The 27,500-nt window shown below is 51.7% G+C and overlaps 5 protein-coding genes across 5 annotated transcripts in view; 3 read left to right on the plus strand and 2 right to left on the minus strand.

Moving 5' to 3' along the window:
* Positions 1 to 9,700, minus strand: part of ENH_00073660 (hypothetical protein, conserved) — a gene marked incomplete at both ends in the record, with an annotated part of 13,851 nt that extends 4,151 nt beyond the window's left edge. The window contains 11 exons of the mRNA XM_013577592.1: positions 477 to 1,212; positions 1,993 to 2,175; positions 2,537 to 3,160; positions 3,433 to 3,947; positions 4,311 to 4,405; positions 4,653 to 5,874; positions 6,103 to 6,646; positions 7,047 to 7,302; positions 7,650 to 7,729; positions 8,006 to 8,213; positions 8,310 to 9,700. Coding sequence (XP_013433046.1) covers positions 477 to 1,212; positions 1,993 to 2,175; positions 2,537 to 3,160; positions 3,433 to 3,947; positions 4,311 to 4,405; positions 4,653 to 5,874; positions 6,103 to 6,646; positions 7,047 to 7,302; positions 7,650 to 7,729; positions 8,006 to 8,213; positions 8,310 to 9,700 — 5,854 coding nt within the window. The remainder of the gene's footprint in view (positions 1 to 476; positions 1,213 to 1,992; positions 2,176 to 2,536; positions 3,161 to 3,432; positions 3,948 to 4,310; positions 4,406 to 4,652; positions 5,875 to 6,102; positions 6,647 to 7,046; positions 7,303 to 7,649; positions 7,730 to 8,005; positions 8,214 to 8,309) is intronic.
* A 3,974-nt stretch (positions 9,701 to 13,674) lies between these two features.
* On the plus strand, positions 13,675 to 17,822 carry ENH_00073670 (hypothetical protein, conserved; the record flags this gene model as incomplete). Its single annotated transcript, XM_013577593.1, has 3 exons — positions 13,675 to 16,603; positions 17,058 to 17,309; positions 17,605 to 17,822. 3 exons carry the CDS (start codon positions 13,675 to 13,677, stop codon positions 17,820 to 17,822), a joined length of 3,399 nt encoding a protein of 1,132 aa, XP_013433047.1.
* A 995-nt stretch (positions 17,823 to 18,817) lies between these two features.
* ENH_00073680 (hypothetical protein, conserved) lies at positions 18,818 to 20,374 on the minus strand (the record flags this gene model as incomplete). Its single annotated transcript, XM_013577594.1, has 1 exon — positions 18,818 to 20,374. One exon carries the CDS (start codon positions 20,372 to 20,374, stop codon positions 18,818 to 18,820), a length of 1,557 nt encoding a protein of 518 aa, XP_013433048.1.
* A 2,107-nt stretch (positions 20,375 to 22,481) lies between these two features.
* On the plus strand, positions 22,482 to 23,547 carry ENH_00073690 (hypothetical protein, conserved; the record flags this gene model as incomplete). Its single annotated transcript, XM_013577595.1, has 2 exons — positions 22,482 to 22,525; positions 22,920 to 23,547. 2 exons carry the CDS (start codon positions 22,482 to 22,484, stop codon positions 23,545 to 23,547), a joined length of 672 nt encoding a protein of 223 aa, XP_013433049.1.
* A 3,171-nt stretch (positions 23,548 to 26,718) lies between these two features.
* ENH_00073700 (zinc carboxypeptidase, putative) overlaps positions 26,719 to 27,500 on the plus strand; it is a gene marked incomplete at both ends in the record, with an annotated part of 9,430 nt that continues 8,648 nt past the window's right edge. Inside the window, one exon of the mRNA XM_013577596.1 lies at positions 26,719 to 27,158. Within this exon, the coding sequence (XP_013433050.1) occupies positions 26,719 to 27,158 (440 nt within the window). The remainder of the gene's footprint in view (positions 27,159 to 27,500) is intronic.

Here is a 27,500-nt window from a genome sequence, read left to right on the forward strand (position 1 = left end):
GCTAGCTAGCTAGCTAGCTAGCTAGCCACTAGAGTGTTTGTGTCTGTTTACTTTTGAAAACCTGAGAGGCCTGAACAGTGGGCAGCAAAGAAACAAATGCTGCTGCTCTTTCGAAGCAAAAAGGATCAAATGCTGCAGCAGCAGCAGCAGGCGGCAGCGCGGGCAGCAGCAGCCTGCACAGCAGCAGCAGCTGCCCGTGGCTGTCCACCGCTGCCGCACCGCAAACGCACAAACCACAAACCCTAAACCCTAAACCCTAAACCCTAAACCCTAAACCCTAAACCCTAAGCCCAGTACCCTAAAGGCTAATGGGAGTTTGCTGATGCGCGTGCAGAGCCAAACCCTAAACCCCAGCCTGCACGTCCAGGGGCCATTGTGAAGAGAAGCTGAGCTAGGGTTTAGGGTTTAGGGTTTAGGGTTTAGGGTTTGGGGTTTAGGGTTTAGGTTACCAATTGAAGAGGGAGGTGTCCATACACCTGAGCGCCTGGCTCGGCGCCTCCAGCGGCGGTCGTGGGCGATGAGGGCCCAGCTTTCGTTTGTGCTGCTGCCGACCTGCTGCTGCTGCTGCTGCTGCTGCTGCTGCTGCTGCTGCTGCTGCTGCTGCTGCAGCAGCGGCAGCAGCTCCTCAGGCATCAGCGGCCGGGGGGGCCCCCAGCATAAGGCAGCAGCGGGGCCCCTGATTTCGAGTTTGAGGGAAACGAACAAGTCGAAGGGGGGTTCTGCCAAGAGACCAGTGGTCCACTGCTGCTGCTGCTGCTGCTGCTGCTGCTGCTGCTGCTGCTGCTGCTGCTGCTGCTGGCCTGCTGCCAAGTAAGACACCCGCGCATGCGTCAACAGCCCCCGCGGCTGCTGCAGCCGGAAGCAGCCGTTGAGGAAGCAAAGGCAGCAGCTGCCATCAGCAGCAACATCAAGCAGCCTGCTGAAGAGTTGCTTCTGCTGCTGCTGCTGCTGCTGCTGCTGCTGCTGCTGCTCAGCAGCAGCAGCAACGATGTCAGCCGCCCCCTCCGTGGCCGACAGCAGCAGCGACTGCCACGGGAGCTGCAAGCAGCCAAGCAGCACCTGCGGGCCCCCGCTGCTGCTGCTGCTGCTGCTGCTGCTGCTGCTGCTGCTGCTGCTTAAGTCGTCATAAACAGATATGTACACGTGGCCCCGCAGCTGCTGCAGCTGCTCTCCAGTCATGCCCTGCAGCTGCAGCAGCGGAAGAGATATTGCCTGCAGCAGCAGCAGCAGCAGCAGCAGCAGCAATAGCAGCAGCAGCAACAGCAGCAGCACAAGAGCTACTACGATTCATTTTGAATAATGAATAATAAATAAAAATTAATTCGCCAAAAATTATAAATAAAAATATTTATACTGCTGCCGCACATAATTCATTTATATTTATATTTATATTTATATTTATATTTATATTTATATTTATATTTATATTTATATTTATATTTATATTTACATTTACATTATATTATTATCTATACTCCTTTATATTTATTTGGATTTATTTTTATTAATTTGTACTTATTTATATTTATTTATATTTAATTTTATCTGTTTTAATTTGTTTTTGTTTATATTTATTGATATTTATTTATATTTATATTTATTTATATCTATATTTATTTATATTTATATTTATTTATATTTATATTATTTATTCATATTATATATATTTATTTATATTATTTACTTTTATTATTTCTATTTTATTTTTAAATCTGCACTTGTGCTTAAATGCTGCCAACTTCATTTTGCACATAAAAGGGAAATAAAAGAAAATAAAATATAAATAAATAAATAAATAAATAAATAAATAAATAAATAAGTTAATTAATTAATTGATTAGTTAATTAAGTAATTCGGTAATTAATTAAATTAATTAGTTAATTAATTAATTAAATTAATTAATTAAATTAATTAATAATATAATCTAAATAATGCAATAAACATAAACAAACAAACAAAAGACATACAGGAACTAAAGCGCAGCAGCATCACCTGATTCAAGACAAGGTTTTCTCCTGCTGCTGCTGCTGCTGCTGCTGCTGCTGCTGTTTCTGCTGCTGCGTCTATGCCTAAATCGGGGAAGCAAACTCTCACAGCCACAGAGGGGCAGCTGAGCTGCAGCACATCCGCGTGGGGCCTGCTGCTGCCGCTGCTGCAGCTGCTGCAGCAGCAGCCCTGCGGGCAAGCAGCAGCAGCAGCAGCAGCAGCAGCAGCAGCAGCAGCAGCAGGGGGGCCCCCATAAAGCTTAAAACCCTCCAATCCAGGGGCCCCCAAACCCAGGGGGCCCCCCTGTCGGTATCTGCTGTGCCATTCTGAAGGGTTTGCTGGCAGCCGCCGCAGCGGGACGTTGTAGAGGCCCCGCACCTGCAGCAGCAGCAGCAGCAGCAGCAGCAGCAGCAGCAGCAGCAGCAGCAGCAGCAGCGGGCTGAGGAGCATGTGCATAGGCTCGCCAAGTGTTATTCGGCAGCTGCAGCTGCCATTTTATTTAAAAGAAAAATTAAAAATAAATAAAAGTTGAAAGGGAGAAGAAACGCACAAAGGCTCGGATTTCCATCGTCGGCTGCTGCTGCTGCTGCTGCTGCTGCTGCTGCTGCTGCTGCTGGTCCTGCCACAGGTAAGACAGGCGTTTACTTTGCTGCTGCTTCTCCTTCTGCTGCAGCCGCCGGCGCAGCGCCACAGGCAGCAGCAGCAGCAGCAGCAGCAAAGGCCCCCAGCAGCACTTGTTGCGTCTGCTGCAGCAAAGCCGCAGCAGCGGGAGGAAGCAAATGCGCAGATTTGCTTCTCTTACTACAGCAGCGTACGGCAGCACTGGCCGCTGCTGCAGCAGCTGCTGCAGCTGCTGCTCCAGCAGCTGCAGCTGCTGCTGCAGCTGCTCCTCCGTCAGTGCCCCCTGCTGCTGCTGCTGCAGCGGGGCCAGCAGGTACCGCAGCAAGCCGCTTCTAAGTAACAGCGGACACTCTCCTGCTGCTGCTGCTGCTGCTGCTGCTGCTGCTGCTGCTGCTGCTGTTTGAGGCTCAGAGGGCTCTGTGGGGCCCGCCTCAAGGGCTGGCTGCAGCTGCTCCATCGGCTGCGGCAGCAGCAGCAGCGCTGCTGCTGCTGCTGTTGCTGCGTCTTCATTTGTGAGAAGAAAATGCCGCAGCTTTCGCTCGTAGAAGCCCATCTGCAGCAGACGCATGCAGGTCAAAGCTGCTGCTGCTGCTGCTGCTGCTGCTGCTGCTGCTGCTGCTGCTGTTGCTGTTGCTGCTGTTGCTGCTGCTGCTGTTGCTATTGCTGCTGCTGCTGCAGCGTTGCACTAAAAATACTCTGCTGCCACTTTCAAGTGCCTCTGATGCATCTAAGTTTGTCTTTTTTGGTTTTCTTTTGTGGCAGTTTTTGTTTTAAAAATAAATAAATTAAAACCTTTTAAAGTTTTATTTTTATTTTCAAACTCACCTCAAAACCCCACAGACCCCAGAGGGCCCCCGGGGGCCCCCCAGGGGCCTCGGGGGGCCCCCTTGGGGGGCCCCTCTTTCGTTTCTGCTGCCTCAGAAGCTGCAGCAGTGCTTCCCAGTCGGTGGCTGCGACCGGCTCTGCTGCTGCTGCTGCTGCTGCTGCTGCTGCTGCAGCAGCAGCAGCAGCGTACAGCCGCTGCAGTCTGCAGCAAATTCTAAAAGACTTTCCCAGAAAAGACACAGGATAAAGTTCTACACTTTTGTGGGACATCTGCGCCAGCGCCGCAAGCCACGGAGACCCCTCGGGGGCCCCCCCGGGGGCCCCCCCGGGGGCCCCCCCGGGGGCCCCCAGGGGGGCCCCCAGGGCCTCCTGAAAGGGTACTAAAGGGGGGCAGTTGAGGCCCTGGAAAAGGGCCTCTTGGGGCTGCGGGAGTCTGCGGTGTACGTACACCTCAGCTGAGGGCTGGCGGGCTCTTGCTGCTGCCTTTTCTTTTTTTATTGCCAACCATTCAAACCCTAAAAGCAAAACCCCACAACAAACCCTTTTAGTACCCTCCCCGAACGCTCCCAGGGGCCCCCAGGGGGCCCCCAAAGGACGCCCAAAGGGCCCTCACGGGGCCCCCAGGGGCCCCCAGGGGCCCCCAGGGGCCCCCAGGGGCCCCCAGGGGCCCCCAGGGGCCCCCAGGGTCCCCCAGGGGCCCCCAGGGGTCCCCAGGGGCCCCCAGGGGACCTACGGGGGTCCCTAGGGGCCCCTAGGGGTTTGGGTGGACGCTTTGAGGGGGGCTTTAGGGTTTAGGGTTTAGGGTTTGAGGTGTAGGGCTCAGCGTTTGAGGGTTAGGGTTTAGGGTTTAGGGTTTAGGGTTTAGGGCTAATGGGTACCTGGGGAGATAAGACTTGTGGGCTCTTCAGTCTGCTGCGGCATCGCAGCAATTGTGATCCGGACTTTTAAACAGCCAGCGACTCGCCACCAGTTCCTGCAGCAGCAGCAGCAGCAGCAGCAAGTGCAGCAGCAGCAAGTGCAGCAGCAGCAGCAACAGCAGCAGCAAAGGCGCCTTGTGACGCATCTATGGGCAGCAGCAGCAGCAGCTGCTGCTGCTGTTAGTGCAGCTGCTGCGCTGCTGCAGCCCCACCGGGCCTGCAGCAACGCACACCCACTAACACCAGCAGCAGCAGCAGCAGCAGCAGCAGCAGCAGCAGCAGCAGCAGCGAAGTTGGACTCACTCAAAAGGAGACAGCGTCGAATGGGGCTCAGCAGCTTCTTCTTGGGGGCCCCCAAAGCTCAGCTGCTGCTGCACAAGTGCTGCTGAGGGGCCCCCCGACTCTAAAGAAAAAACAGAAGATATGGGAAGAAGTTTTTCGTGCTGCTGCTCAGTTGCGAAGACTGGCCCTGCTGCTGCTGCTGCTGCTGCTGCTGCTGCTGCTGCTGCTGCTGCTGGTTCAGCAGCAGCAGCAGCGCTGGGAGAGTCGATGGGGGTTTGCAAGCCGCTGCCGGCCTCGCCTGCTGCTGCTGCTGCTGATTCAGCAGCAGCAGCAGCAGCAGCAGCAGCAGGTTGCTGTGGGGTGCTGTTTGCTGCGCGGGCTATTCTGTTAAACACAGAACGCACATGCCTAGCAGCAAGAGAGAAGGGCCTCCTTCTTGCTGCTGCAGCAGCAGCAGCAGCTGCTGCTGCTGCTGCATTGCCATCTTCTTCTGCGTCGGTGCCAGCATAAACTCCTGCTGCTGCTGCTTCTGCTGCCTCTGCGACGTAGGCAGCAGAAGCAGCGCGTGCTGCAGCAGCAGCAGCAGCAGCAACGGAGCGGCTGCGCTGCTCTGCTGCAGCCCAAGCAGCAGCCAGCTCTTGCTGCTGCAGCTTCAGTCCAGGCGCTGCTGCTGCTGCTGCTGCTGCTGCAGCGTGCGTCGCAGGAAGCCCCCCCCACAGGGGCATGTCCAGCAGCAGCAGCTGCTGCTGCTGCTGCTGCTGCTCTCTGTCTCTTGCTGCTGCTGCTTCAAGAAGCAAGAAAGAAGGCACAGGTTCAAGGAGGGGCCCCGGGGCCCCCCCAGCAGCAGAATCAATTGTGCTGCAGCGGCCCCACAGCCCCGCGAGGCGGGGGTCTGATCTAAGCAGCTGCAGCGCAGGCTGCCCAGCAGCAGCAGCAGCAGCAGCAGCAGCAGCAGCAGCAGCAGCAGCGGCTGCAGGAGTCCGCTTGGGCCCGTCTTCCTGCCCCGCTCCCCTCTCCCCCCTGCTGCTGCTGCTGCTGCTGCTGCTGCTGCTGCTGCTGCTGGGAGAAGCAAAGGGAAGATCTATGCACACAGTCATAGGACAAGATATGGGGGGAGGGGGGGGCCCCTGGGGGGCCCCCCGGGGGGCCCCCAGGGGGCCCCCCAGCAGCAGCTGCTGCGCAAAGGCCTCAAACTGTGGGGGCAGCGGCACTGCCACTTGGGCTTCTATGGGCTTGGGAAGGCCTGCGCAAACCCTAAACCCTAAACCCTAAACCCTAAACCCTAAACCCTAAACCCTAAACCCTAAAGACGAGACCCCGGATTCCGAAGACTGCGGCTAGTTAGCCCCAATTGAAGTCAAGCTGAAAACTTGGGGCCCAAAAGCCCACAAAGTGAACTCAATAGCCTGAATCCTAAACCCTAAACCCTAAACCCTAAACCCTAAACCCTAAACCCTAAACCCTTGCTGACCTGGGTGCGTGACTCCAACGTGTAGCGAAATATCGACGAGCGGCTCCTTCAAGGTGGTTTGAAACGAGGCGAGCGCCTCCTCTTGCTGCTGTTGCTGCTGCAGCAGCTGCTGCTGCTGCAGCGGCTGCTGTTGCTGCTGCAGCAGCTGCTGCTGCTGCAGCGGCTGCTGCTGCTGCTGCTGCAGCGGCTGCTGCTGCAGCTGCAGCAGCTGCTGCTGCTGCAGCGGCTGCTGCTGCAGCTGCTGCTGCTGCTGCTGCTGCTGCTGCTGCTGCTGCAGGGCGTCGAAGGGCAGGGGAGCAGCAAGAGGGTATGCAGCAGCAGAAGAAAAGTAAGGAAAGCTGAGGCCCACTTGGGTGTGGGGCCCCACAGCTTTGCCATTAATGCGGCAGCAAACAGCAGCAGCTAAGTTGCGGGCCAGCAGCTGCCGCAGCTGCTCCTGCAGCGGCAGCTGCGGGGGCCCCTGGGGGCCCCCCGGGGGCCCCTGGGGGCCCCCCGGGGGCCCCTGGGGGCCCCCCGGGGGCCCCTGCTGCTCTTGGCCTTCGGGCTGCAGCACAAACGCTGCAGCGTAGGGTTTAGGGTTTAGGGTTTAGGGTTTAGGGTTTGGGGTAGAGTTTAGGGTTTAGAGGCCTTGAAGCAGCTAGCTTTTGCTGCTGCGTTTTGCGGCAGTTTAATATACCTTTATTTTCTTTTATTTATTTTATTTATTTATTTTTATTTTTATTTTTAGGATTTAATATATTTTTATTTTCTTTTATTTATTTTATTTATTTATTTTTATTTTTATTTTTAATTTTTTTATTTTTAATGCTTTTTATCAACTACTTGCTGCACTCGCCTCTTCCGAGGCTTAGGGCTTTACGGTGCATCGCCAAACCCTAAACTCTAAACCCTAAACCCTAAACCCTAAACCCTAAACCCTAAACCCTAAACCCTTGTTAACTTACTGGGGAAGTCAGCAGCAGCAGCTGCAGAGGCTCTCCCGGTTTTCTCACTTTTGTGCTGCTCAGCTTGTACAGTATAGCTGCAAGGACTGCTGCAGCATCAAACCCTACCTCCTGCTGCTGCTGCTGCTGCTGCTGCTGCTGCTGCTGCTGCTGCTGCTGCTGCTGCTGCTGAGTGTCGACTTTGTAGGTAAGGAGCTCTTCGAGCTCTGCTGCTACTTCTTCGATGAGCTGCTGCCTGTCTGCTGCTGCATCTTTCCTATAAAAGCATATTAATGAAAATAATAATAAATAATTAATAAAAATAAAAATAAAAATAAAAATAAAAATAAAAATAAAAAAGTAATAAATGTTCTAAAAGTGACAATTATAAGGATAATAAAGATAATTTATTTGGCGAAGGAGAAGGCAAAATAAGGACTAGAGCGAATGCTGCTGCAGCAACCAGGCAGCAGCAGCAGCAGCAGCAGCAACAGCAAAAGAAACAGCAAAAGCAGCAGCAAGAGCAGCAGCAAGAGCAGCAGCAAGAGCAGCAGCAAGAGCAGCAGCAACAGCAGCAGCAAGAGCAGCAGCAAGAGCAGCAGCAAGAGCAGCAGCATGCCTCACGACTGGAGAATGTGCTGCAGCTGCAGCGGCGTTGCTGCAAAGCCCTGGCGCTCCCTGTGCTGCAGCAGCTGCTGCCACTGCTGCTCAACAGCAGCAGTGCAGCAGCAAACTGCTGCTGCTGCTGGTCCCGCTGCAGCCGCAGCAGCCGCCGCTGCTGCAGATGGCTTCTCCACTTCTGCCACAGCTGCACCCAAAGCTCAGCAGCAGCAGCACAGCAGTAGCAGCAGCAGCAGCAACAACAGCAGTAGCAGCAGCAGCAGCAACAGCAGCATAGGCAGCAGCAGCATAGGCAGCAGCAGCAGCAGCGGCGGCAAGCGCAGCAGCAACGGCAGCAGCAAACTGCTGCTGCTTCCTACCTGGGGCTCCTGTGCCTTGAGCGCGGAGAGCCAGGAGCTGAGCTGCTGCAGCTGCTGCTGCAGCAGCGGGAGCCGCTGCAGGTGCTGCAGCAGCAGCTGCTGCTGCTGCTGCAGCGGCTGCGGCTGCTCGAAGGCGTCGACGACTGCAGCAGCAGCCTGCAGCAGCGGCAGCAGCTCCTGTGGGGCCCCACAGCTGCTTCGGACTTCTCTGGAAAGCCAGCAGCAGCAGCAAAGTCTTGCTGCTAGCTGCTGCCCGCTGCAGCAGCGCAGCAAATAAGAATAAACTTCAAAAGTAGAAATTAACTTTTGTGCTGCTGCATCTTCTTCTCTGAACAAGTGGCAGTCGGAGAGAGCCACGTGCAGCAGCTGTACAGACACCCGGAAGCAGCAGCGCAGCGGCGGCCCTGCTGCTGCTGCTGCTGCTGCTGCTGCTGCTGCTGCTGCTGCTTTGGGCCACCACAGGTGCCACGGGGCGATGGGCAGGCAGCTCAGCAGCGGGGCCGTCTGCAGCAGCAGCGCGCTCCTGCGGCCTGCTGCTGCTGCTTCTGCTGCTGCTGCTCCTGCTGCTGCTGCTCCTGCTGCTGCTGCGCCTGCTGCTGCTGCTTCTGCTGCTGCTGCGCAGGGCAGGCCGCGTCGAAGAGACACGAGAGGCAGCAGCTCAGGGGACAGCAGCAGGCTGTAGTACTGCAGCAGCTGCTGCAGCACTTCGTTTTGCTGCAGCAGCTCCTGCAGCGCAGCAAGACTGCTGCTGCGGGGGAGGCCCTGCTCAGGGGCCTCCCTGCTGCTGCTGTGGGGCCCCAGGGGCCCTTCAGCAGCAAACTCGTAGAAGTGGAAAAAGCTGTTGCTGCTGCTGCTGCTGCTGCTGCTGCTGCTGTGTTGCTGCTCTTTTGCAAAGGGGTCGCTTGGAAGCCCTGCTGCTTGCTTGAGTCTTGCTGCTGCTTCCTGAAGAATGTGGCAGCAGATGTAGCCGTGGGGCAGCTGCTGCAGCAGCTGCTGCAGCTGCTGCTGCTGCAAGGGCTTTGCAGCTGCAGCAGCAGCAGCGCCGCGGTAGCAGCAGCAACTCAGCGCGCAGCGCAGCAAAGGCAGCAGCTTCCTACTCAAGAAAGGCCCTGCTGCTTTTGCTGCTGCAGCAGCAGCAGCAGACAAAGGGGGGCCCCTATAAAGTTCCACTTCTAGATTAGAAAAGGGCAAACGAACTGCGGGAGATCCCCAAGCTTGCTGCTGCTGCTGCTGCTGCTGCTGCTGCTGCTGCTGCTCATTTTCTGCTGCAGCTGTGTGTTCTGTGCTGCTTTTCTCTTTTGCTGCAGCAGCAAGCGGCAGCAACTGGTCGAAAGGAAGGACCCTCAGTACGCTGTCTCTGTTCTGCAGGCGTTCCTGTCTTCTGTTGCTGCTGCTGCTGCTGCTGCTGCTGCTGCTGCTGCTGTGGGGTTTTCTTCTGAAGCGGCGACGCAGCTGCGCGCCGAGAGCCCCTGTGTGTCTGCTGCTGCTGCTGCGTCTCTCTTCGACAATGCTACTTTGCTGCTCTGGAGCTGCAGCAGGGGCCTGCGCCTGCTGCTGCTGCTCCTGCTGCTGCTGCTGTGGCTCTAGCTGCTGCTGCTGCTGCTGCTGCTGCTGCTGCTGTTGATTGGTATTGCTGTGGTGGCGGCGGCGGCGGCTGCGGCCGACGCTGCCGGGGATGTCCTCAGGAGACTCCATTAAGTTCACGGTTTTGCATGCTAAACCCTAAACCCTAAACCCTAAACCCTAAACCCTAAACCCTAGGCTCTGAACTCTAACAACAGCAGTACGACACTGCTCGACACTAAAGCACTACGCGTCGGCAGCAGCAGCGGCAGCAGCAGCAGCAGCAAAAGCAGCAGCGTAACTTTTTCACGGTGTGTAGCCCTGCTGTTCGCTGCCTGCAGTAGCTGCAGCAGAAGCAGCAGCAGCTGTTGCTGCAGCTGTTGCTGCTGCTGCTGCTGCTGCTGCTGCTGCAGCACCAGTGGGGGCCTCGGAGTGAGACGGCAGGTGACCTTGGGCCCCCCGGGGGCTTCTAACTGCGGCTTTTGTCTCTGAAAAGTGGAAATTTGAAATAAATTTATTTATTTAAATTAAATTTTAATTTTTAATTCCAAAATTAAACAAAGACGAGACTCAGAGCAGCAGCAGGCGAGCGCCGCCACCTCCTGCACACGCGGGCAGCCGCCGGAGCCCCCGGGGGAAATCGGCGGGAAAGCAGCAAAAGTTTTGCATTTTTAATGAAACTAATTTGATATTTAAATCCAAAAAGGATTTATATTTCTTAAAATAACTATTTAAACTTCTTTCGCCGCGCAGCAGCTCCGTTCTGCTGCTGCTGCTGCTGCTGCTGCTGCTGCTGCTGCTGCTGCTGCTGCTGCGGTCGGCCGCGGCCAGCTGGGGTGTCAGTACACCGAGCGCACACGCGCATTGCAAATCTGCGAATAAAAGCGGCATTTTCGAATCTTTTGAAATAAAAATGAATTATAAAATAAAACAAAAGTAAAACAAATTTAATTAATTACTTTTGCTGCTAGTTCTGAGAAGAAACGCCCACAGCCGCAACATCGGCAACGCAACTGCCGCTGCTGCTGCTGCCCCAGCTGCTGCTGCTGCTGCTGCTGCTGCTGCTGCTGCTGCTGCTGGCCTAAAAGGCTCTCTTCATAAGTCAAGTTGCCTTCGTAGTTTGGGCTGCTTACGCAGCAAGATGTGAAGCGCCAGCAAGAGGTATCACCAAAGAACCAAAAGAACAGCAGCAGCAGCAGCAGCAGCAGCAGCAGCAGCAGCAGCAGCACGAACAACAACAGCAGCAGCAATAGCAGCAGGAGCAGCAGCAGCAGCAGTATAAGCCCAGAGGCCTTTTTGTATCTTTATATTTATTTCTTTTCCAATTTAATAAATTCGAAATTCACAGGTGCAAACTTTCAGGTGTACGTACATACACCCCAGCGTACCGCCAAGACAAATTTAATTTTTAAATATAAATCTATTTTTTATTTTTTAATATTATTTATTTGTTTATTTATTTATTTATTTATTTATTTATTTATTTATTATTTATTTACTTATTTGTTTGTTTGTAGATAACAAAACTGCTTGTTAAAGAGCCAAAAACTAAAGTTTGAATTTGACATTAAAGAAACAAAACAGAAACAGAAAGGCAGCAGCATTCTGTGCTTTTTGGCTGTAAACCCTAAACCCTAAACCCTAAACCCTAAACCCTAAACCCTAAACCCCGGCCTCGAAAAGGAGTTCTGTGTCTGCTGCTTTGCCTCAGCCAATGCCCCAGCAAAAGAAATATTAAATTTATTTTCTATTTTATATTTATATATTTAATAATCTTTTTAATCCTCTTCAAGAATAAATGAAAAGATTTAAAAAGAATAGAAATAAATAAAATTAAATAATGAAAGAACACCTGAATGCAGTACAGGCATTGGAGTGTACATACACATCATGCAATCCTTCACTTTTCCATTATATTTCAATTTTTAATTAATTCATTAATTTGCCATTATTTTTATTTGTTTCGAACTTTATTTATTTATTAATTTATTATTTATTATTTATTTATTATTTATTTATTATTTATTGATTCATTTATTTATTTATTTATCTATTTATTTATTATTTTATTTATTTATTTATTTATGTCTTCATGAAGCAAGCAAACATAAAGGAAAATGTTACAATGTTTCTTTACCTTTCAACAAAAGTAAAAGAGAGAAGCTATAAGAAATAAAAACAAAACAAAATATATAAATCATAACTAAATTAATTAATTAATTAATTAATTAATTAATTAATCAATTAATCAATTAATCAATTAATCAATTAGTTAGTTAATTAATATCATCTGGAGATAAGAAATAAATGAAGAAAGTGCAGCAGCAGCAGACACCGCAGCGCTGCTGCTGCTGCTGCAACTTTTGCTGTAGCGGCTTTGCTGCTTTTTGCTGCTTTTATGAATTCAAACATAAATAAAACAAATAAAGTAAATAAAATAAAATAACTTAAATAAATTAAATAAATTAAATAAAATAAATCAAATGAATCGAATAATTAAATGTAAATCAATAATCCCAACTGCGTTTATAGTGGGAGTTCTTCTCGCAGGTGTACGTACACCTCAGAATATCAACTGCGCTTGAGGTGTCTGCACACCTCTGGCAGTTTTTGGAATTAAAAGATTTATTTTATTTGCTGCTTCTTCGTCAGTTATTTCTGAGTTTAATTATTTTTGTTTTTAAATTAATGCGCAGCTAAAAGTGTTTCAATATTTCCTTTTTTTTTGTGGCTTTCTGCTGGCTACTTTCCGGGTGTACAGACACCTTGGCCTCCTCACTTGCTGCTTCGAGCTGCTGCTGCTGCTGCTGCTGCTGCTGCAGCTGCTGCTGCTGCTGCTGCTGCAGCTGCTGCAGCAGCCAATCCCGATCCCGATCCAGCTCCCAGAGCTGCGGGGCCCCACGACTGCAGCTGCTCGCAGAGAAAGAAGACACGAAGCAGCAGGGGCTGCAGCAAGAGGCAAGCTGCTGCTGCCGGCCCCCTTTGGATCTCTTCTAATGCCAAAAAAGACAAAAAGGCACTTTAAAAGAAGTGGGGAGAGCTGGGGGCGAAAAAGAGGAAAAGAAACTGCAGCAAATGGCGATTTTTTCAGGTGTACAGACAGCTAGCGCAGCAGCGGCGCGGCTGCTGCAGCGCAGCCGCGGAGCTGGCGGCCCGCGGCGAGCGCCTTTTTGGGGATTTTTTTTGCGGAAATGAATTAAAATGAGATTTTAAACTCATTTGTTTTTGGAAGAAAAGATTTAAACGGCGAATAACCCCCGCATCGGCTCCACCCCGGAGGCGGCGCTGGAGTCCGCAGGACGCGGCGCGGGCAGCCGCGGCGCTGCTGCTGCAGCTTCCGCAGCTCTTTTTGGAATTAAAATTGCAAATTTGAATTGCATTTGGTTTTTAATTAAAATAAACAAAGAAGACAAAGGCAAAGAATGCAATTCCGGGGCAGTTGCGCGCGAGCTGCTGCTGCTGGCGCTGCAGCGCTGCCGCCGCCGCCGCGTCGGCTCGAGGAAAGCTGCCCAATTTTCCTTCTTTTTCGATTTAATTTCAATTTTAATTCATGCATGCATTAAAATACATTTCTGGAGAAGTTTTTGAGCCTCTAGGGCCCCCCGAGGCCCCTGATCCGCGAGCCAGCCAGCAGCAACATTGAATTCAGCTTCCTCCCCCCGCAGCTGCTGCGCTGCTGCAGCAGGCCCCACAGCTGCTGCTGCCGCAGTTCTCTCCGGATCCTGCAGCAGCAGCAGCGGCTCGTTGCTGCTGGGCCTTCCGGCCTCATCGACGCTGAATTCAAGCCCCAGCAGCAGCAGCAGCAGCAGCAGCAGCAGCAGCAGTAGCGGCAGCACTGCCGGTTCGGCCTTGCCGCGCCTCGTAGGAGCAGCTGCAGCAGCAGCAGCTCTGCAGCAGCAAACAGCAGCAGCTGCTGCTGCTCCACCAGGGGCCCCAAAGATCGCAATTTACAAGGCACACCGTAATGGCCTGAGCAAGAGCAGCAGCAGCAGCAGCAGCAGTAGCAGCAGCAGCAGCAGAAGCAGCAGCAGCAGCAGCAGCAGCAGATCCGCAAGCCCCCCCATTTCCTCCACCCCCATCGTGGGGACAAGCAGCAGCAACTCTAGATGGAGGGGGCAGCAGCTGCTGCTGCACGCGACGGCGCAGACAGCATTGCACACAAGCAGCAGCAGCAGCAGCAGCAGCAGCAGCAGCAGCAGCAAAGAGCTTTGCTGGAGCCTTTGAGAGACGAAGGGTCTCGCCGTGCTGCTGCTGCTGCTCTCTATCATCCTTGTGCTACAAATGCGCCAGTAGACACTGCTGCTGCTGTTGCTGCAGCAGCAGCAGCAGCACAGAGCGACTTCAACGAGGCTTTATTTGCTGCTGAGACGATACCAGAAGAGCAGCAGCAGCAGCAGCAGCAGCAGCACTGCCAGGACTCCCAGGTGGCAGCAGCTCTATCCGTGTCAGTCAACATTAGGCAAACAGCAGCAGCAGCAGCAGCAGCAGCAACAGCTGCTGCTGTTGCACACGAAGAAGACAAGGATGAAAAAAAAGGACAGCAGCCCGCTGCAGCAGCTGTGTCTGCTGCGGCTGCTGCTGCTGCTGCAGGTGCTTCTAGTGCCCCTCCTGAGCCTTCTGCTGCTGCTGCTGCAGGTTCTGCTGCAGCAGCAGCAGCAGCAGCAGCAGCAAGGCTGAGCAGCGCTTCTGTGGCCTCTTCCAGGCTTTTCTTTGGTTCTTTAATAAGTAGAATTTCGAATTGTTTTGGAGCAGCAGCTGCTGCTGAGAGCTGCAGCAAGCTGCTGTGCGGGAGCCTGCGCAGGCTGCTGCTGCTGCTGCTGCAGCAGCAGCGGCAGCAGCTGCTGCTGCGCTTCTGCCCAGACCTCATGGAGAGATACACCCACAGCCTCAGCAGGGGATTTTTCAAAGCTGAGAGACACAGTGTACATACAGCTGACGGCTACCAGATCTTTCTTTACAAGTTGCTGCGGGTCACTTGCTGCTGCTGCAGCAGCAGCTGCTGCTGCGAAGAAATTGACCCGGGGGCAGCAGCAGCAGCAGCACGCGCTGCTGCTGCTGCTCTTGCTGCAGCGCCCACGCCGCCGCCCGCAGCAGGGCACCTCGAGCCCTCCCCAGCAGCGGACACCCGCAGCAGCAGCAGCAGCAGCAGCAGCAGCAGCAGCAGCAGCAGGCTGGCAGCAGACTGCAGCGGGAAAGTCTTCTTTTTTACCCACGGGCTGCTGGAGTCTTCTCTTAATTGGATCAGCAGCGGGTGGCTTTCTTTGCCTTTTGCTGCAGCAGCAAAAGGGGGAGAAGTCTGGCTTGCAAACTCCAGGGGCAACGAGTACACCCGGCACCTGCAGCAGCAGCAGCAGCAGCAGCAGCAGCAGCAGCAGCAGCAGCAGCAGGTAGCGGGGGGAAGCGGCTTCTCCTTGTGGACGCTGCACGCCTTCATTGCTGAGCAGCAGCTGCTCCTGCAGCAAGCCCAGCAGCAGCAGCAGCAGCAGCAGCAGCACGAGCAGAACCAGCAGCAGCAGGAACAGCAGCAGCAGCAGCAGCAGCAGCAGCTTGCTGCTGATGAAGAGGTTTGCTCTCTATTCTGCTGCCGCTGCAGCGGCCTTACGCCGCTGCCACAACTGCGGGGAAAGCCCCAAGAGCAGCAGCAGCAGCTGCTGCTAAATGCATGCAGAGAGGCTTCCATCTTGCTGCTGAAGATGCGCTGGAGCAGGCAAGTAGCCACGCAGCAGCAGCAGCAGCAGCAGCAGCAGCAAGAGCAGCAGCAGCAAACTGGCCATGCAAGGGACGCCTCTTTTGCTTCTTTTTGCTTTGCGGATGAAGGGCCCACAGATGCTGCTGCTGCTGCTGCTGCTGCTGCTGCTGCGGGTGGCTGCGCAGCTGCCACTGTGTGTACCCCCAATTGCTGCTCAGTGGGGGGCGATTTGCTGCAGCTGCTGCGCTGCTGTGAGGGCGCAGACCAGCAGCAGCAGCAGCAGCAGCAGCAGCAGCAGCAGCAGCAGCAGCAGGGGAGCGACGAAGGGTTGGGTTCGGACTTTTCTGCTTCTACAAGAGGCAGCGCATGCAACCCTTCTCGCAGCAGCAGCTTGAGAAGCGATGTGCAGCAGCAGCAAGCTGCTGCTGCTGCTGACGATATAGCCGTTGCAGTTGCTGCTGCTGCTGCTGCTGCTGCTGGGGAGCAGCAGGCCGTTGGCCCAGCGCAAGACTCTCAAGGAGCCCCGCGCTGCTGCTTTGGGCTGAACCGCAGCAGCAGCAGCAGCTGCCGCAGCAGCAGCTGCCGCAGCAGCCGCAGCAGCAGCAGCAGCAGCAGCTGTCCGCGCATCTGCAGCAGCAGCAGCGAGGCGCCGCCCTTTGCCTTCGACGCAGCAGCAGCAGCAGCTTCTTGGTCCTTCAACGAAATGGCCCTTTATGATTGTCCTGCGCAGCTGCAGTACATCTGCAGCAATTCGCGCGTGCTGCAGCAAATGCGCAGCAAAGCCTTAGCAGCAGCAAAGACACGCAGCAGCAGCAGCAGCAGCAGCAGCAGCAGGTGCAGTTGCCAACGCAGCAGCACCACCAGCAGCAACAACGCGTGCAGCTGCAGCGCCGCCAACCACAGCACCAGCAGCAGCAGCAGCAGCAGCAGCACCAGCAGCAGCAGCAGCAGCAGCAGCAGCAGCAGCAGCAGCAGCAGCAGCGCGTTTGGGGGGGGCATTATCTGCGTGGGGCAGTCTCAAGGTGCAGCACAGCTGCTGATTAGTTTTTCAGTTTGTCCTTCTTTGTGTCTTTTGTGTCCTTGTGGGGTTTTGTTTTCTCCGCCGCTGCTGCTGCAGCCGCTGCAGCAGCTGCCGCGTGCTGCGCTGCTGCTGCTGCAGCTCGGCAGCAAACGCCCTGCTGCTGTCTTGGGGGCCCTCAAGCTTGCTGTCAAGCTGCTGCCGGGGGCCCTTTTAGCAGCAGCAGGAGATGCTCTTGTGGGGGCCCGCAGCAGCAGCAGCATGTGCTTCTACAGTTCCCAGCTGCAGCAGCAGCAGCTGATCATCAACTTCACGCACACGCCCTCAGGTGGGAGCTGCTGCTGCTGCTGCTGCTGCTGCTGCTGCTGCGAGCGCTGCTGCTGCTGATGCTGCTGCTGCTGCTGCTGCTGCTGATGCTGCTGATGCTGCTGATGCTGCTGCTGCTGCTGCTGATGCTGCTGATGTTGCTGATGCTGCTGATGCTGCTGATGCTGCTGATGCTGATGCTGCTGCTGCTGCTGCTGCTGCTGCTGATGCTGCTGATGCTGCTGATGCTGCTGATGCTGCTGATGCTGCTGATGCTGCGAGCGCTGCTAGTGCGGGTGGTGCTGCTGCTGATGTTGCTGCTGCTACCAATGCGGTAGCTGCTGCTCGTGCTGCTGCTGCAAAGCCTGCTGCTGCTGTTTTGCTGCTCATTTCGTTGCATACTGCTGCTGCTTCTACAAGAGCTGCTGCTGTCAAAATTGCTGCTGCTGCTGCTGCTGCTGCTGCTGCTTCTGCAGGGGGCACCTCGCGCCAAAATTTCGCTCACTGGCTGCAGCAGCTGCGCAGCACAAAACCCTTGTCAACTTTGGCTTCTGCTGCTGCTGAGCCTCCCAGCGGTGCAGCAGCAGCAACTGCAGCAGCAGCAGCAGCAGCAGCAGCAGCAGCAGGACTGCCTGAGCTGATAGTGCCGCGAGGCCGATACCCCATAGAAAGAATCCGCAGCAAACTTTTTGTATTTCTTGGAACAGATGACAATCTCGTGATGCCGGGTTAGCTGCTGCTGCTGCTGCTGCCGCTGCTGCTGCTGCTGCTGCTGCTGCTGCTGCTGCTGCTGCTGCTGCGTTTACTGCTGCTGCTGCTGCTGGGGTTGCTTTTGCTGCTACTGCTGCTGCTGCTGCTGGGGCACTCTCGCGTTTACCATCTTTACTAAGATTTAAACCCTAAACCCTAAACCCTCGTGGTTTCTGTTGCTTCTGGATGTTCCCTTTGGGAATTTTTCCTTCCCTTTTGCTGCAGCAGCAGCAGCAGCAGCAGCAGCAGCGTTTGTGTTTGTTTGTGCTGCAGAGGCAAGTGCTGCTTACCTCCGGCGCTGCCTGCCGCAGCAGCAGCTGCAGCTGCTGCTGCTGCAGGGCCTGGGGCATTTAGACTGCGGCTGGGGGGGCCCCCGTGTCTTTGACATGAACGCTTTGCTGCAGCAAATCACTAGCTGCAGCAGCAGCAGCAGCAGCAGCAGCAGCAGCAGCAGCTGCTGCAGCAGATCGTCGGCCCCTGATTTTGGCTGACCTTTTTATGGATTTAAATAAACGAATGAACATTTTATGGATGGCTAAATGGCAAATTCATTATGTTTGCTTCTTGCTGCTGCTGCTGCTGCTGCTGCTGCTGCTGCTGCTGGTGTAGGCTTCAGCTGTTTGCTGCTGTTGCTGCTGCTGCGGCTTTAGGGCCTCTGCTGCAGCAGCAAACTGCTGTTTTTCAAGAGGAAAGGGGAAAAGACTGGCAAATGCATGCAAATAAAAAACTAAGTAAATAAATAGAATTAATAACAAAGGTAATTTAAATGAATAATTGAGTTAAACAATCAAATAAAATTTACAAGTCCATAAAAGTCGAGCTGCAGCAGCAGCAGCAGCAGCTGCAGCAGCAGCAGTGGCAGCAGCAGCAGCTGCTGCAGCAACACGCTGTGTTTGTCAGAAGTTGCACAAGATAGAATATAAATAAATTTAAATTTATAAATGGAAATTAATAAATGCAAATTAATAATTGCAGATTAAAAATTGTAAATAAATTAAATTGGATTTTGTTGCTCTCTTTTTACCGCTGCCAGCGACTACACAAGAGCCGCCAATATCTCCAGTTCTAGGGTTTAGGGTTTAGGGTTTAGGGTTTAGGGTTTAGGGTTTGGGAGAGTGCAATTGGGAGGTCCATTTTGGCATTTAAACGGGATTTAATTGTTCAATTTGCATTTAAAATTAATTTAAAATTAAATTAATTAATTAAATTAATTAATTAAATTAATTAATTTAATTAATTAATTAAATTTTAAATTAATTTAAAATGTTTTTTCTGAACATAAAAAGACCCGAAGTCGCGCCTTCTTCGGGTGTACAGACACCTCAGCTGCGTAGACACCCGAACGGCTCCGCCCCCTCCGATTCTCCTTTTTGATTTATTTATTTATTTTTTTATTTTATTTATTTATTTATTTATTTATTTATTCATTTATTTATTTATTTATTTATTTATTTATTTATTTATTTATTTTAAAATCAACTTAAGGCTACTCTGTGGGATCCGGCCTTTTGAATGGCGGCGGTGGGGGAATGAAGTCGGGGGGCCCCTCATCTTCGTCATCTGTTGCTGCTGCTGCAGCCTGCTGCTGCTGCTGCTGCTGCTGCTGCTCTTCTAGCTGCTGCTGCTGCTGCTCTTCCTCTTGCTGCTGCTGCTGCTGCTGCTCTCCCTCCTGCAGCTGCAGCTGCCGCAGCTGGTCTTCAAGCCCCATCCTTCTGGGGGGTGTAGGTGGTCTCTTGGGTGTGGCTGCTGCGCCCTTGCCTTCTGCTGCTGCTGCTGCAGCAGCAGCAGCAGCAGCAGCAGCAGAAGCTGGCGAGTGACTCACAGCAGCCTTCAGAAGCTTCCGGGGTTTTGGAGTTGGTCTCCAGCCGGGGGCCCCATGGAGAGTTTTCCTAGGGCCGAAACGGCGGGGTGTTGGCTGCGGCGGCAGCAGCTGCTGCTGCTGCTGCTGCTGCAGCTGCTGCTGCTGCTGCTGCTGCTGCTGCTGCTGCCTGCCGGCCCCCCGGCGCATATAGGACCCGAAAATCGGCTCGTCGTCCCCTTCTTCCTGCTGCTCCCTCCCCACAACTCCCGATCCCGATCCCGATCCCGGGATCGACTTCGATCCCGATCCCGATCCCGAAATAAGAGTTGAAACTTCATCTTCCCACTCTGTCAATTCTGCACTCTTTCTGGACTGTGGGGTTTCTAGCTGCTGCCGCAGCAAAGAGGGGAGCTTTTTGCGGGATTTGCTGCTGCTTCTCCTGCTGCTGCTTCTCCTGCTGCTGCTCCTTCTGCTGCTGCTCCTGCTGCTGCTGCTGCTGCTGCTCGGCGCCGAGTGCGGCCCCCCAATATCTATCTCTTCATACAAATGCTCATCATCTCCTTCTGCTGCTGCTGCTGCTGCTGCTGCTGCTGCTGGGGGAATGGGGGGCAGGGGAATAGTGGGCATGCGGGGCGCCTCGGGGGCCCCCGCTTCTGCTGCTGCTGCTGCTGCTGCTGCTGCTGCTGCTTGCTGCTGCATCTCTTTTCTACCTTCTATTTCTCTCCTTACTCTTTCATATTTCACTGAAGGAACTCTTCGGGGAGGCCGCCGGGGGCGTCTGCTGCTGCTGCTGCCGAGGACATCCCCCAAGGTGACCCTCCTTCTGCCGACTGCAGCAGGAGCTGAGGCGGGTCCTGCTGCTGCTGCTGCTGCTGCTGCTGCTGCTGCTGCTGCTGGGTCTTGGGGGCCCTCTGTGTCTTCTTCCTCCCAGCTAGAGTCCCCCGACTCTGCACTGGGCCGCAGGAGATCTGCTTCGGCCATTTCTGAGTAGGGGAGGTGCAGCGGCAGCTGCAGCTGCTGCTGCTGCTGCTGCTGCTGCTGCTGCTGCTGCTGCTGCTTTGGCCTGCGCTTCTTCTTGAGCCCCAGCCTGGACCTCTGCACGAAGCTGCTGGGACTCAGCGCAGAGTCCAGCTTTGCTGCGCGCAGCAGCAAAGTTGCTGCGGGAGAAAAAAGAAAAAAATTAAAAAGTAAAAACAAAGAAAGGGCCGCCAAGAAGGCAGCTTTTTTCAGGTGTACAGACATCTCGGCCCGCGACACCCGGACAGTCAAAAAAGAAATCCAGAAACTGCTCAACTAGGGGCTCTTTAAACCCAAATCCAAAAAAGAATTAAAAACAAGCAGCAGCAGCAGCAGCAGCAGCAGCAGCAGCAGCAGCAGCAGCAGCAGCGAGCCGGTCCTCTTGCTGCTGCTGCGGACAGCAGCAGCTGCGCCGCCAGCAGCCCGGCGGTCGATCTGCGGGCACAGACCTCAAAAGGGGCCTTTAAATGCGAAATAAAAATGCGGTTTTAAATTAATTTAAAATTTAAATTAATTTGAATTAATTTGAAGCATTTCGGTGTAGAATAAAGCTGCAAGACAGCAGCAGCAGCAGCAGCAGCAGCAGCAGCGCCGACAGCACCACCGGTCTTCGCGCGATCGGTCCGGCGAGGACTTTTTCGCGCGGCTGCGCGGATTTCTCCGTCAAATTGAATTAAATAAAGTTTAAAAGAATTAAATTTATTAAATTGAATTCAAATGTTGAATTTAAATTCAATTTCAAGCACTTTTCCCCGCAGAATCTTCGCCGCAGCTCCCGCGCCAGATCCGGTGACGCAGGGCTGGCTCGAGATCGCCGCGTCCTCCGCGCCCTTTGGAGCCTTTTTCGCGCTTCTTTTCGCGTCTTCTGTTTATTTTTAAATATTAAAATTACAAATAAATAAAACTGCGAAAAAATAAACGCAAAATGGAGCTATTTTGCGCAGGATCGGCGGCGCCGGCCGCGCGCGACGGCCCCGCGGCTCCCCGGCTGCGGCCTCTGCAGGCTCGCCAGCCCAGGGCTTTCTTCCTTTGCGGTTTTTTTCACTCTTTTTCTTTTAAACGTTTCTTAAAAGACAAAACAAATCTAAAACAAAGTCTTTTATTTAATTTCTGGCGTTTTTAGCCTCCTGGCTGTTGCGTGGCGGGCGGACTCGCTTCTGGAGAGCCCGCGGTTGCTGCAGGTTCTCGCGGCGCTTCCTCGGCGTCTTCTTCGCGTTTTTTCGCGGAATCTCTTTTTAAAAAGTCCAATTATTTGAATTGTTTGCAAAAAGTGGCTTTTAAACGGAAAAGAAAGTCCATTTCTCGGCCCAGAAGTGGTTTTCCGCGTTTTCCGGGAGTGCGCGTTTCGCCGCGGCCGCGCGCGCAGCTGTCTGTACACCCGAAATGAAACTCGCACGAACCCTCGCAGCCCTCGGGGCTTTTCATTTCTTTTCTTTTTCCATTTCTTCTTTTGCTTTGTTGCTGAAGCCTTCGGAGTCTTCGGAGTTTGAAGCCGGGGAGGCGTTGCTGCCGGCTGGCTACGCGGCCGACTCCGACGCGGCTGCTGCTGCTGCAGCGCCTGCTGCTGCTGCTGCTGCTGCTGCTGCTGCTGATTCGGCCCCGGCTTTTCTCCAAAAGGAAAATAAGAAAAAAAGAAAAGGCAAAGGCAGGAAGGGCGGAGGCAATAAAGACGGCGCCTCCAGCTTCTTGCACGTGCAGGCTCTGCAGCCAAACTAGGGTTTGGGGTTTGGTCTTCCACGCCTAGGGTTTAGGGTTTAGGGTTTAGGGTTTAGGGTTTAGGGTTTGGGCTCGCGGGCTGGCGCACAAGCTCAACGCAGCTGCTGCTGACTCGTCCAAGTGCAGCAGCTCCAACAGTTCTGCAGCAGCAGCAACTGATCGCCGCAACTGTCCATTTCGGGGGGTGGGGTTTAGGGTTTAGGGTTTAGGGTTTAGGGTTTAGGGTTGCGAGCTTGGGCGGCTGGCACCCTCGGCGAGCCGCCTGAGTCTTTCGCTTTATTATTTTTCCATTTCGAGACTTTCATTTAATCGCATTTACAGATAGTTGCAACTAGGGGGAATAAATGCTGCAGCAGCAGCAGCAGCAGCAGCAGCAACAGCAGCAGCAGCAGCAGCAGCAAGAGCAGCAGCAGCAGCTAGAGCGGCAGCAGCAGCAGTAGCGGGAGCACGGCGTTGCTGCAGCAGAGGCTGCGCAAGTATCGAAGTCTTTGAAATACTTTCAGAACACCAGCAGCAATTTATTTTCATTTTTAGCTTTTTAAAATTATTAATATTAAATTAAAAAGTATTTAAATTTAAATTTTAATTTATATTTAAATTTAAATTTTAATTTAAAATGGTGGAGAGGCGAGTGCATCAGCTTTCCAGTGTACTGTCCAGGTGTACAGACACCGCAGCCACCGAGCCGATGAGCGCCATCTCGAGAAGAGCATTAAAACTGTTTTAAAAGTAAAAATAAATTTGAAAATAACAAATTAAAATTAAAATTAAATAAATATAATTCAAAATAATTCAATTTGGAGTTAAAAATTCAAGTTTCTGCAGTTCGGAGTCCCAGGTGACCGTCGGTGGCGCCCGCCGTCGGCGGCGCCGCCAGCCGCTGCAGGGCCCCATTTTCCGTCATTTGTTTAATTAATTTGTGAAATTAAATTAAAATTATAATTTAAAAAAGAATTAAATGCATTTAAAAGGTTTAAATCCTTCAAATGCGGGAAAGAGGCCCCTAGGCGCAGCGCTGCACAAGGAGCGCCGCTGCCTGGCGGGCGGCTAGCAGCTGGGCGAAGCCCACGCTGCGAACAGCAGCAGCAGCAGCAGCAGCAGCAGCACTTCTGTCAGCTCCCATTGGAGGCCTCTGCTTCCGAGTGTCCTCGAACTTGCTGGCAGCAGAGGGGCAGCTCGAGGGGGCCCCCCTGGGGCCCCCTGCTGCTGCATTTGCTGCTGCAGGGCCCCTCCCTGAGGACCCTGAGAGTTTCTCGGAGTTATCTGCTGCTGCTGACGAAGCAGCAGCAGCAGCAGCAGCAGCAGAAGCAGCAGAAGACGCCGCGGAGGACGCGGACGCTGCGCTGTACGACGGCCTCGAGAACTCGCTGAGCAGCAGCAGCAGCAGCAGCAGCAGCAGCGCAGCAGCAGCAGCAGCAGCAGCAGCAGCAGAGGACCCCAGCATGCTGGAATTTAACCGCGCGCGGGACTGGTGGAGGCGCCGCAAACAGGAAAGGCAGCAGAAGGCCTTAGACAAAAAAGAAAGAAAATTACAAAAGAGAATTCGAAGAAGACAAGAAAGAAATAAATCTGATTCTGACTCCGAGTCAGATCTTGAAATTCCAATTCTTGCTGAAGAAGATCAGCTGCCTCTGACTGAGGAGGAAGAGAGTCTTTGGGGAGAAGAAATGGGGGGAAAATGAAGGATTTTTCGTTTTTTTGATGATTTAATCTTTTATTTCTTCATTTCCCGCATTTAAGGATTTAATTTATTTAATTCTCCTTTTTTTCCGCTTCAGTTTGTCCATTTAATCACTTAATTCTTCTTTAGTTCGCTCGCATGCATGCGCTCAGGTGTACGTACACCGCAGAATGCGCGCAGTTCGAAGCTCCAAAGCTCCTTATATATCATTCGAATGCTCATTTAAAGACAAATTCAAATCTTTATTATTTATTTTATTTATTTTCTATTTTAATTCAATTATCTCCAACTTCAAAAAAAACAATTCATATTTGCCTTTATTTGCGCCGGGCCCCCAATGGCGGCTTTTTCGGCTCTTGGCAGTAGCTGAGAAACTCTGGATTATTTATTTCTTTATTATTTATTATTTATTAATTATTTATTATTTATTAATTATTTATTATTTCTTTATTATTTCCTTTTCACTTTTCATTTATGTATTCTTCTATTTCTTTTCATTTAGTTGCCTAGGCGTAGAAGTGTCCTTCAAAAGGAATGCCTTTTTGTATATTTGCACATTAGGCAAAAAAGGCATTTAAATTGATTTAAATAGATGCAATTTAAAAACAAATAAAAGGACATTTAAACCAATTCAAACAAATCTATTTTAAAAACAAATGAAATGAATGAATTAAATGACACTTTCCAACTTATGAAGAAAAGCTTCCGGCCACTGCAGACCTCCGGGCTGTCTGTACACCTCAACAAGACAACAAATGCACAAAAGACAAAAAGAAAACAGAGATTTATTTTTAAAATAAAAACAAAAAATTCTTTTTCTGTTTGCATGCGTTTCTGCAGAAGCCCCTGCAAAAGCTGTATAGACACCATAAATTCAAATTAAATTTAAATCCATTCAAAATTAATTTTCTTGTTTTTGTCTTTTCATTATTTTCATCATTTTACTTCCTCAGCTTCACAAGTACTTTATTGATGGAGTTGCTTGCGCATGCATGCAACTTCATTCATTTAATTTAAATTGTCTTTTTAATTCCATAAATATACATATTATTATTTACATTATATGTATACAAATTTATATAGTATAAATATACACATATATATATATGCTATAGACATATATATATATATATATTATATATATATATATATATACATATATATATGTATATATATATATATATATATATATATAATGTATAGAGTGTTCATCAATGGCATGTATGTATGAATATCCAAAAAGATATGCAAAGGGTTTATAATGGTATAAATTAAATATAAAATATAAATGCAAAATATAAATATAAATATAAATATAAATATAAATATATTTATATAGATTTTACCATATAGTCGAAAATCCCAAAATATGACATGGGAATATTTGGATGGGGTTGCATGCAAAAAGTATTTTTGAAATAAAAAAAAATGGAAAAAAGAGTAAATAAAATGGAAAATAAAAAAGTCATTAATTGGACTTCTTTTTGAAGATGTTTTCCACTTTTGAATTTGCGTTTTTTTTCCAAGTGTATTTTGCAATCATGTGGATCTCTGCACTTGAAAATAAACGAAATAAACCCTAAAAAGGTGTTTTTATCTTTTTGAAACTTTAAAAATATAAAAATAAACTCTAAAAGGGTGTTTTTTTCTTTTTTAAACTTTTTATTTGGCCTTAAAGAAGAAAAACGAACTTTTCGACGCGAGACGAAAATGCGGATTTTTCGAGTGTACGTACACCTGATGCATGCGCCAAAATCGTTTTTGAGATTTCAACAAATTAAAATCATTTTTCCACTTGGGAGTTTATTTGCCCTTCAGAAACTCCACATTTATTAAAATAAACTCTTTCTTTCTTTATTTCCATTTTATTTTCATTTTTAATTCCGAAAAGAAACAAATTAAAATAAATGCATTTCTCCTGAATGCGCCAGGTGTACATACACTCGAAACAGACTGGCGGCTATCCGCTGCGACAGAATCAGCCACTGTCTGCAGGGTTTAGGGTTTAGGGTTTCGTGTTGAGGGTTTAGGGTTTAGGGTTAAGATCTTAGGGTTTAGGGTTTAGGGTCTAGGGTTTAGGGTTTGCGAGTTGGAGGCTGAGGCTACGGCTAACGTCTATGCCTCTTCCACGGGGAAGTCCCAGCAGCCTTCTACGCTGCAGCCCCCGGGCATCACTCATTTAGGGTTTAGGGTTTAGGGTTTAGGGTTTAGGGTTTACGGTTTAGGGTTTAGGGTTTAGGGTTTAGGGTTTGAGGCGGCAGAGGCGTTGCTCGAGGCAGTTCAGTGTCTTAGAGTCTCGGCTGCTGCTGCTGCTCACTGACACGAGGAGCAGCAGCAGCAGCAAAAAGCAGCAAATTGGCGAAAGGAAAGAAACGGAAATGAATTAAAGCCGCAGCAGCAGCAGCAGCAGCAGCAGCAGCAGCAGCAGCACGAGCTGTCTGTACACCTCAAACGACCTGGTGGCAGCAGCAGCCCCCTGAAGCCCCGAACTTCCAAAACACTTTTTTGAATTCTTTTTTTATTCTCAATGAATTAAAAAGAACAATTACTTCAAGTTTTCCGGATTTGCGCAAAAGAAGCTTCTTTGGCAGCTGCTGCTTGCGCAACACCAGCAGCAGCAGCAGCAGCAGCAGCAGCAGCAGCAGCAGCGGCAGCAGCAACAGCACGCTGCGAGCCGCCAGAAGGACAGCAAAGGGTTTTCCATCTTCTTACTGACTTATAGAGGCGACGTTTTTGTAGAAGATCAGCAGAAGAAAAGCCTTTTGCTGCTGCAGCAGCAGCAGCAGCAGCAGCAGCAGCAGCTGCTGCAGCAGCTCGCTTCGGCAGCTCCGGGGTGTATAGACAGCTCGCCAGCCACGACCCCAGCCGCTGCAGCCCTTCGCCACTTTTGTTGCTTTGCTGCTGCTGGAGCAGCAGCAGCAGCAGCAGCAGCAGCAGCAGCAGCAGCAGCAGACTCAACTGTGCTGCAGCACTCGAAGCAGCTGCTGCTGCTTCTGCAATGGTGGGGCCCCTAGCCGCAGCCCGCGACCTTTGCTGAGGCAGCCACCTCTTCCTGCTGCTGTTGCTGCTGCTGCTGCAGCGGCTGCTGCTGCTGCTGCTGCTGCTGCTGCTGCAGTTGGGCGCCTCAGCTGCTGCTGCATGCGATGGTCTGGCTACAACGGCACCCACAGCAATGGCTGCGCGCTCCCCCCTCTTGCTGCTGCTGCAGCAGGTGCTGCTGCTGCTGCTGCTGCTGCAGCAGCAGCAGGGTTTCGCGGAAGCTGCTGTGACCTATCCGCAGCAGCGGATTCCATTAGAAGCGAAAGACACCGCAGCAGCAGCAGCTGCAGCAGCAGCAGCAGATGCAGCAGCAGCAGCAGCGTCGGCGGGCGCCGCCTCTGCCTCCGCAGGCAGCGGGGAAGCCGCAGCAGCAGCAGCAGCAGAAGCAGCAGCAGCAGCAGCAGCAGCAGCAGCAGCAGCAGCAGTGGCGAGACTGATAAATGGGCAGCACGAAATACCCCTCACATACAGCAGCATACTCTCTTTGCTGCCGCTGCTGCAGCAGCAATTTCCTCATCTTATAGAAGTTAAAGACGCGGTGGAAAGCTTCGGCCTTCAAGACGAAGTTGTCGAGTAATTGCTGCTGCTGCTGCTGCTGCTGCTGCTGCTGACGGTGCTGCTACTGCTGCTGCTGACAGTGCTGCTGCTGCTGCTGCTGCTGCTGCGGTGGCGCTGCTGCTGATAGTGCTGCTGCTGCTGCTGCTGCTGTTTGTGCTTCTGTTGCTGCGTGGTGCTTTTGTTTTGCGCTTTGCTTCTGCCGCTAGGGCACTTTGTGCTGCTGCTGCTGCTGCTGCTGCTGCTGCAGCTGCTGCAGCTGCTGCAGCTGCTGCTGCTGCAGTCGCTGCTGCTGACGCACGCGTTGCTGCTGCCTCTTCCACTAAGTTGCTTCTTGCGTTGTTGTTGCTGCTGCTGCTG

Source organism: Eimeria necatrix, genomic scaffold, assembly GCF_000499385.1.
Source record: "Eimeria necatrix Houghton genomic scaffold, Enh_scaff73, whole genome shotgun sequence".
NCBI classification, from domain to species: Eukaryota; Apicomplexa; class Conoidasida; order Eucoccidiorida; family Eimeriidae; genus Eimeria; species Eimeria necatrix.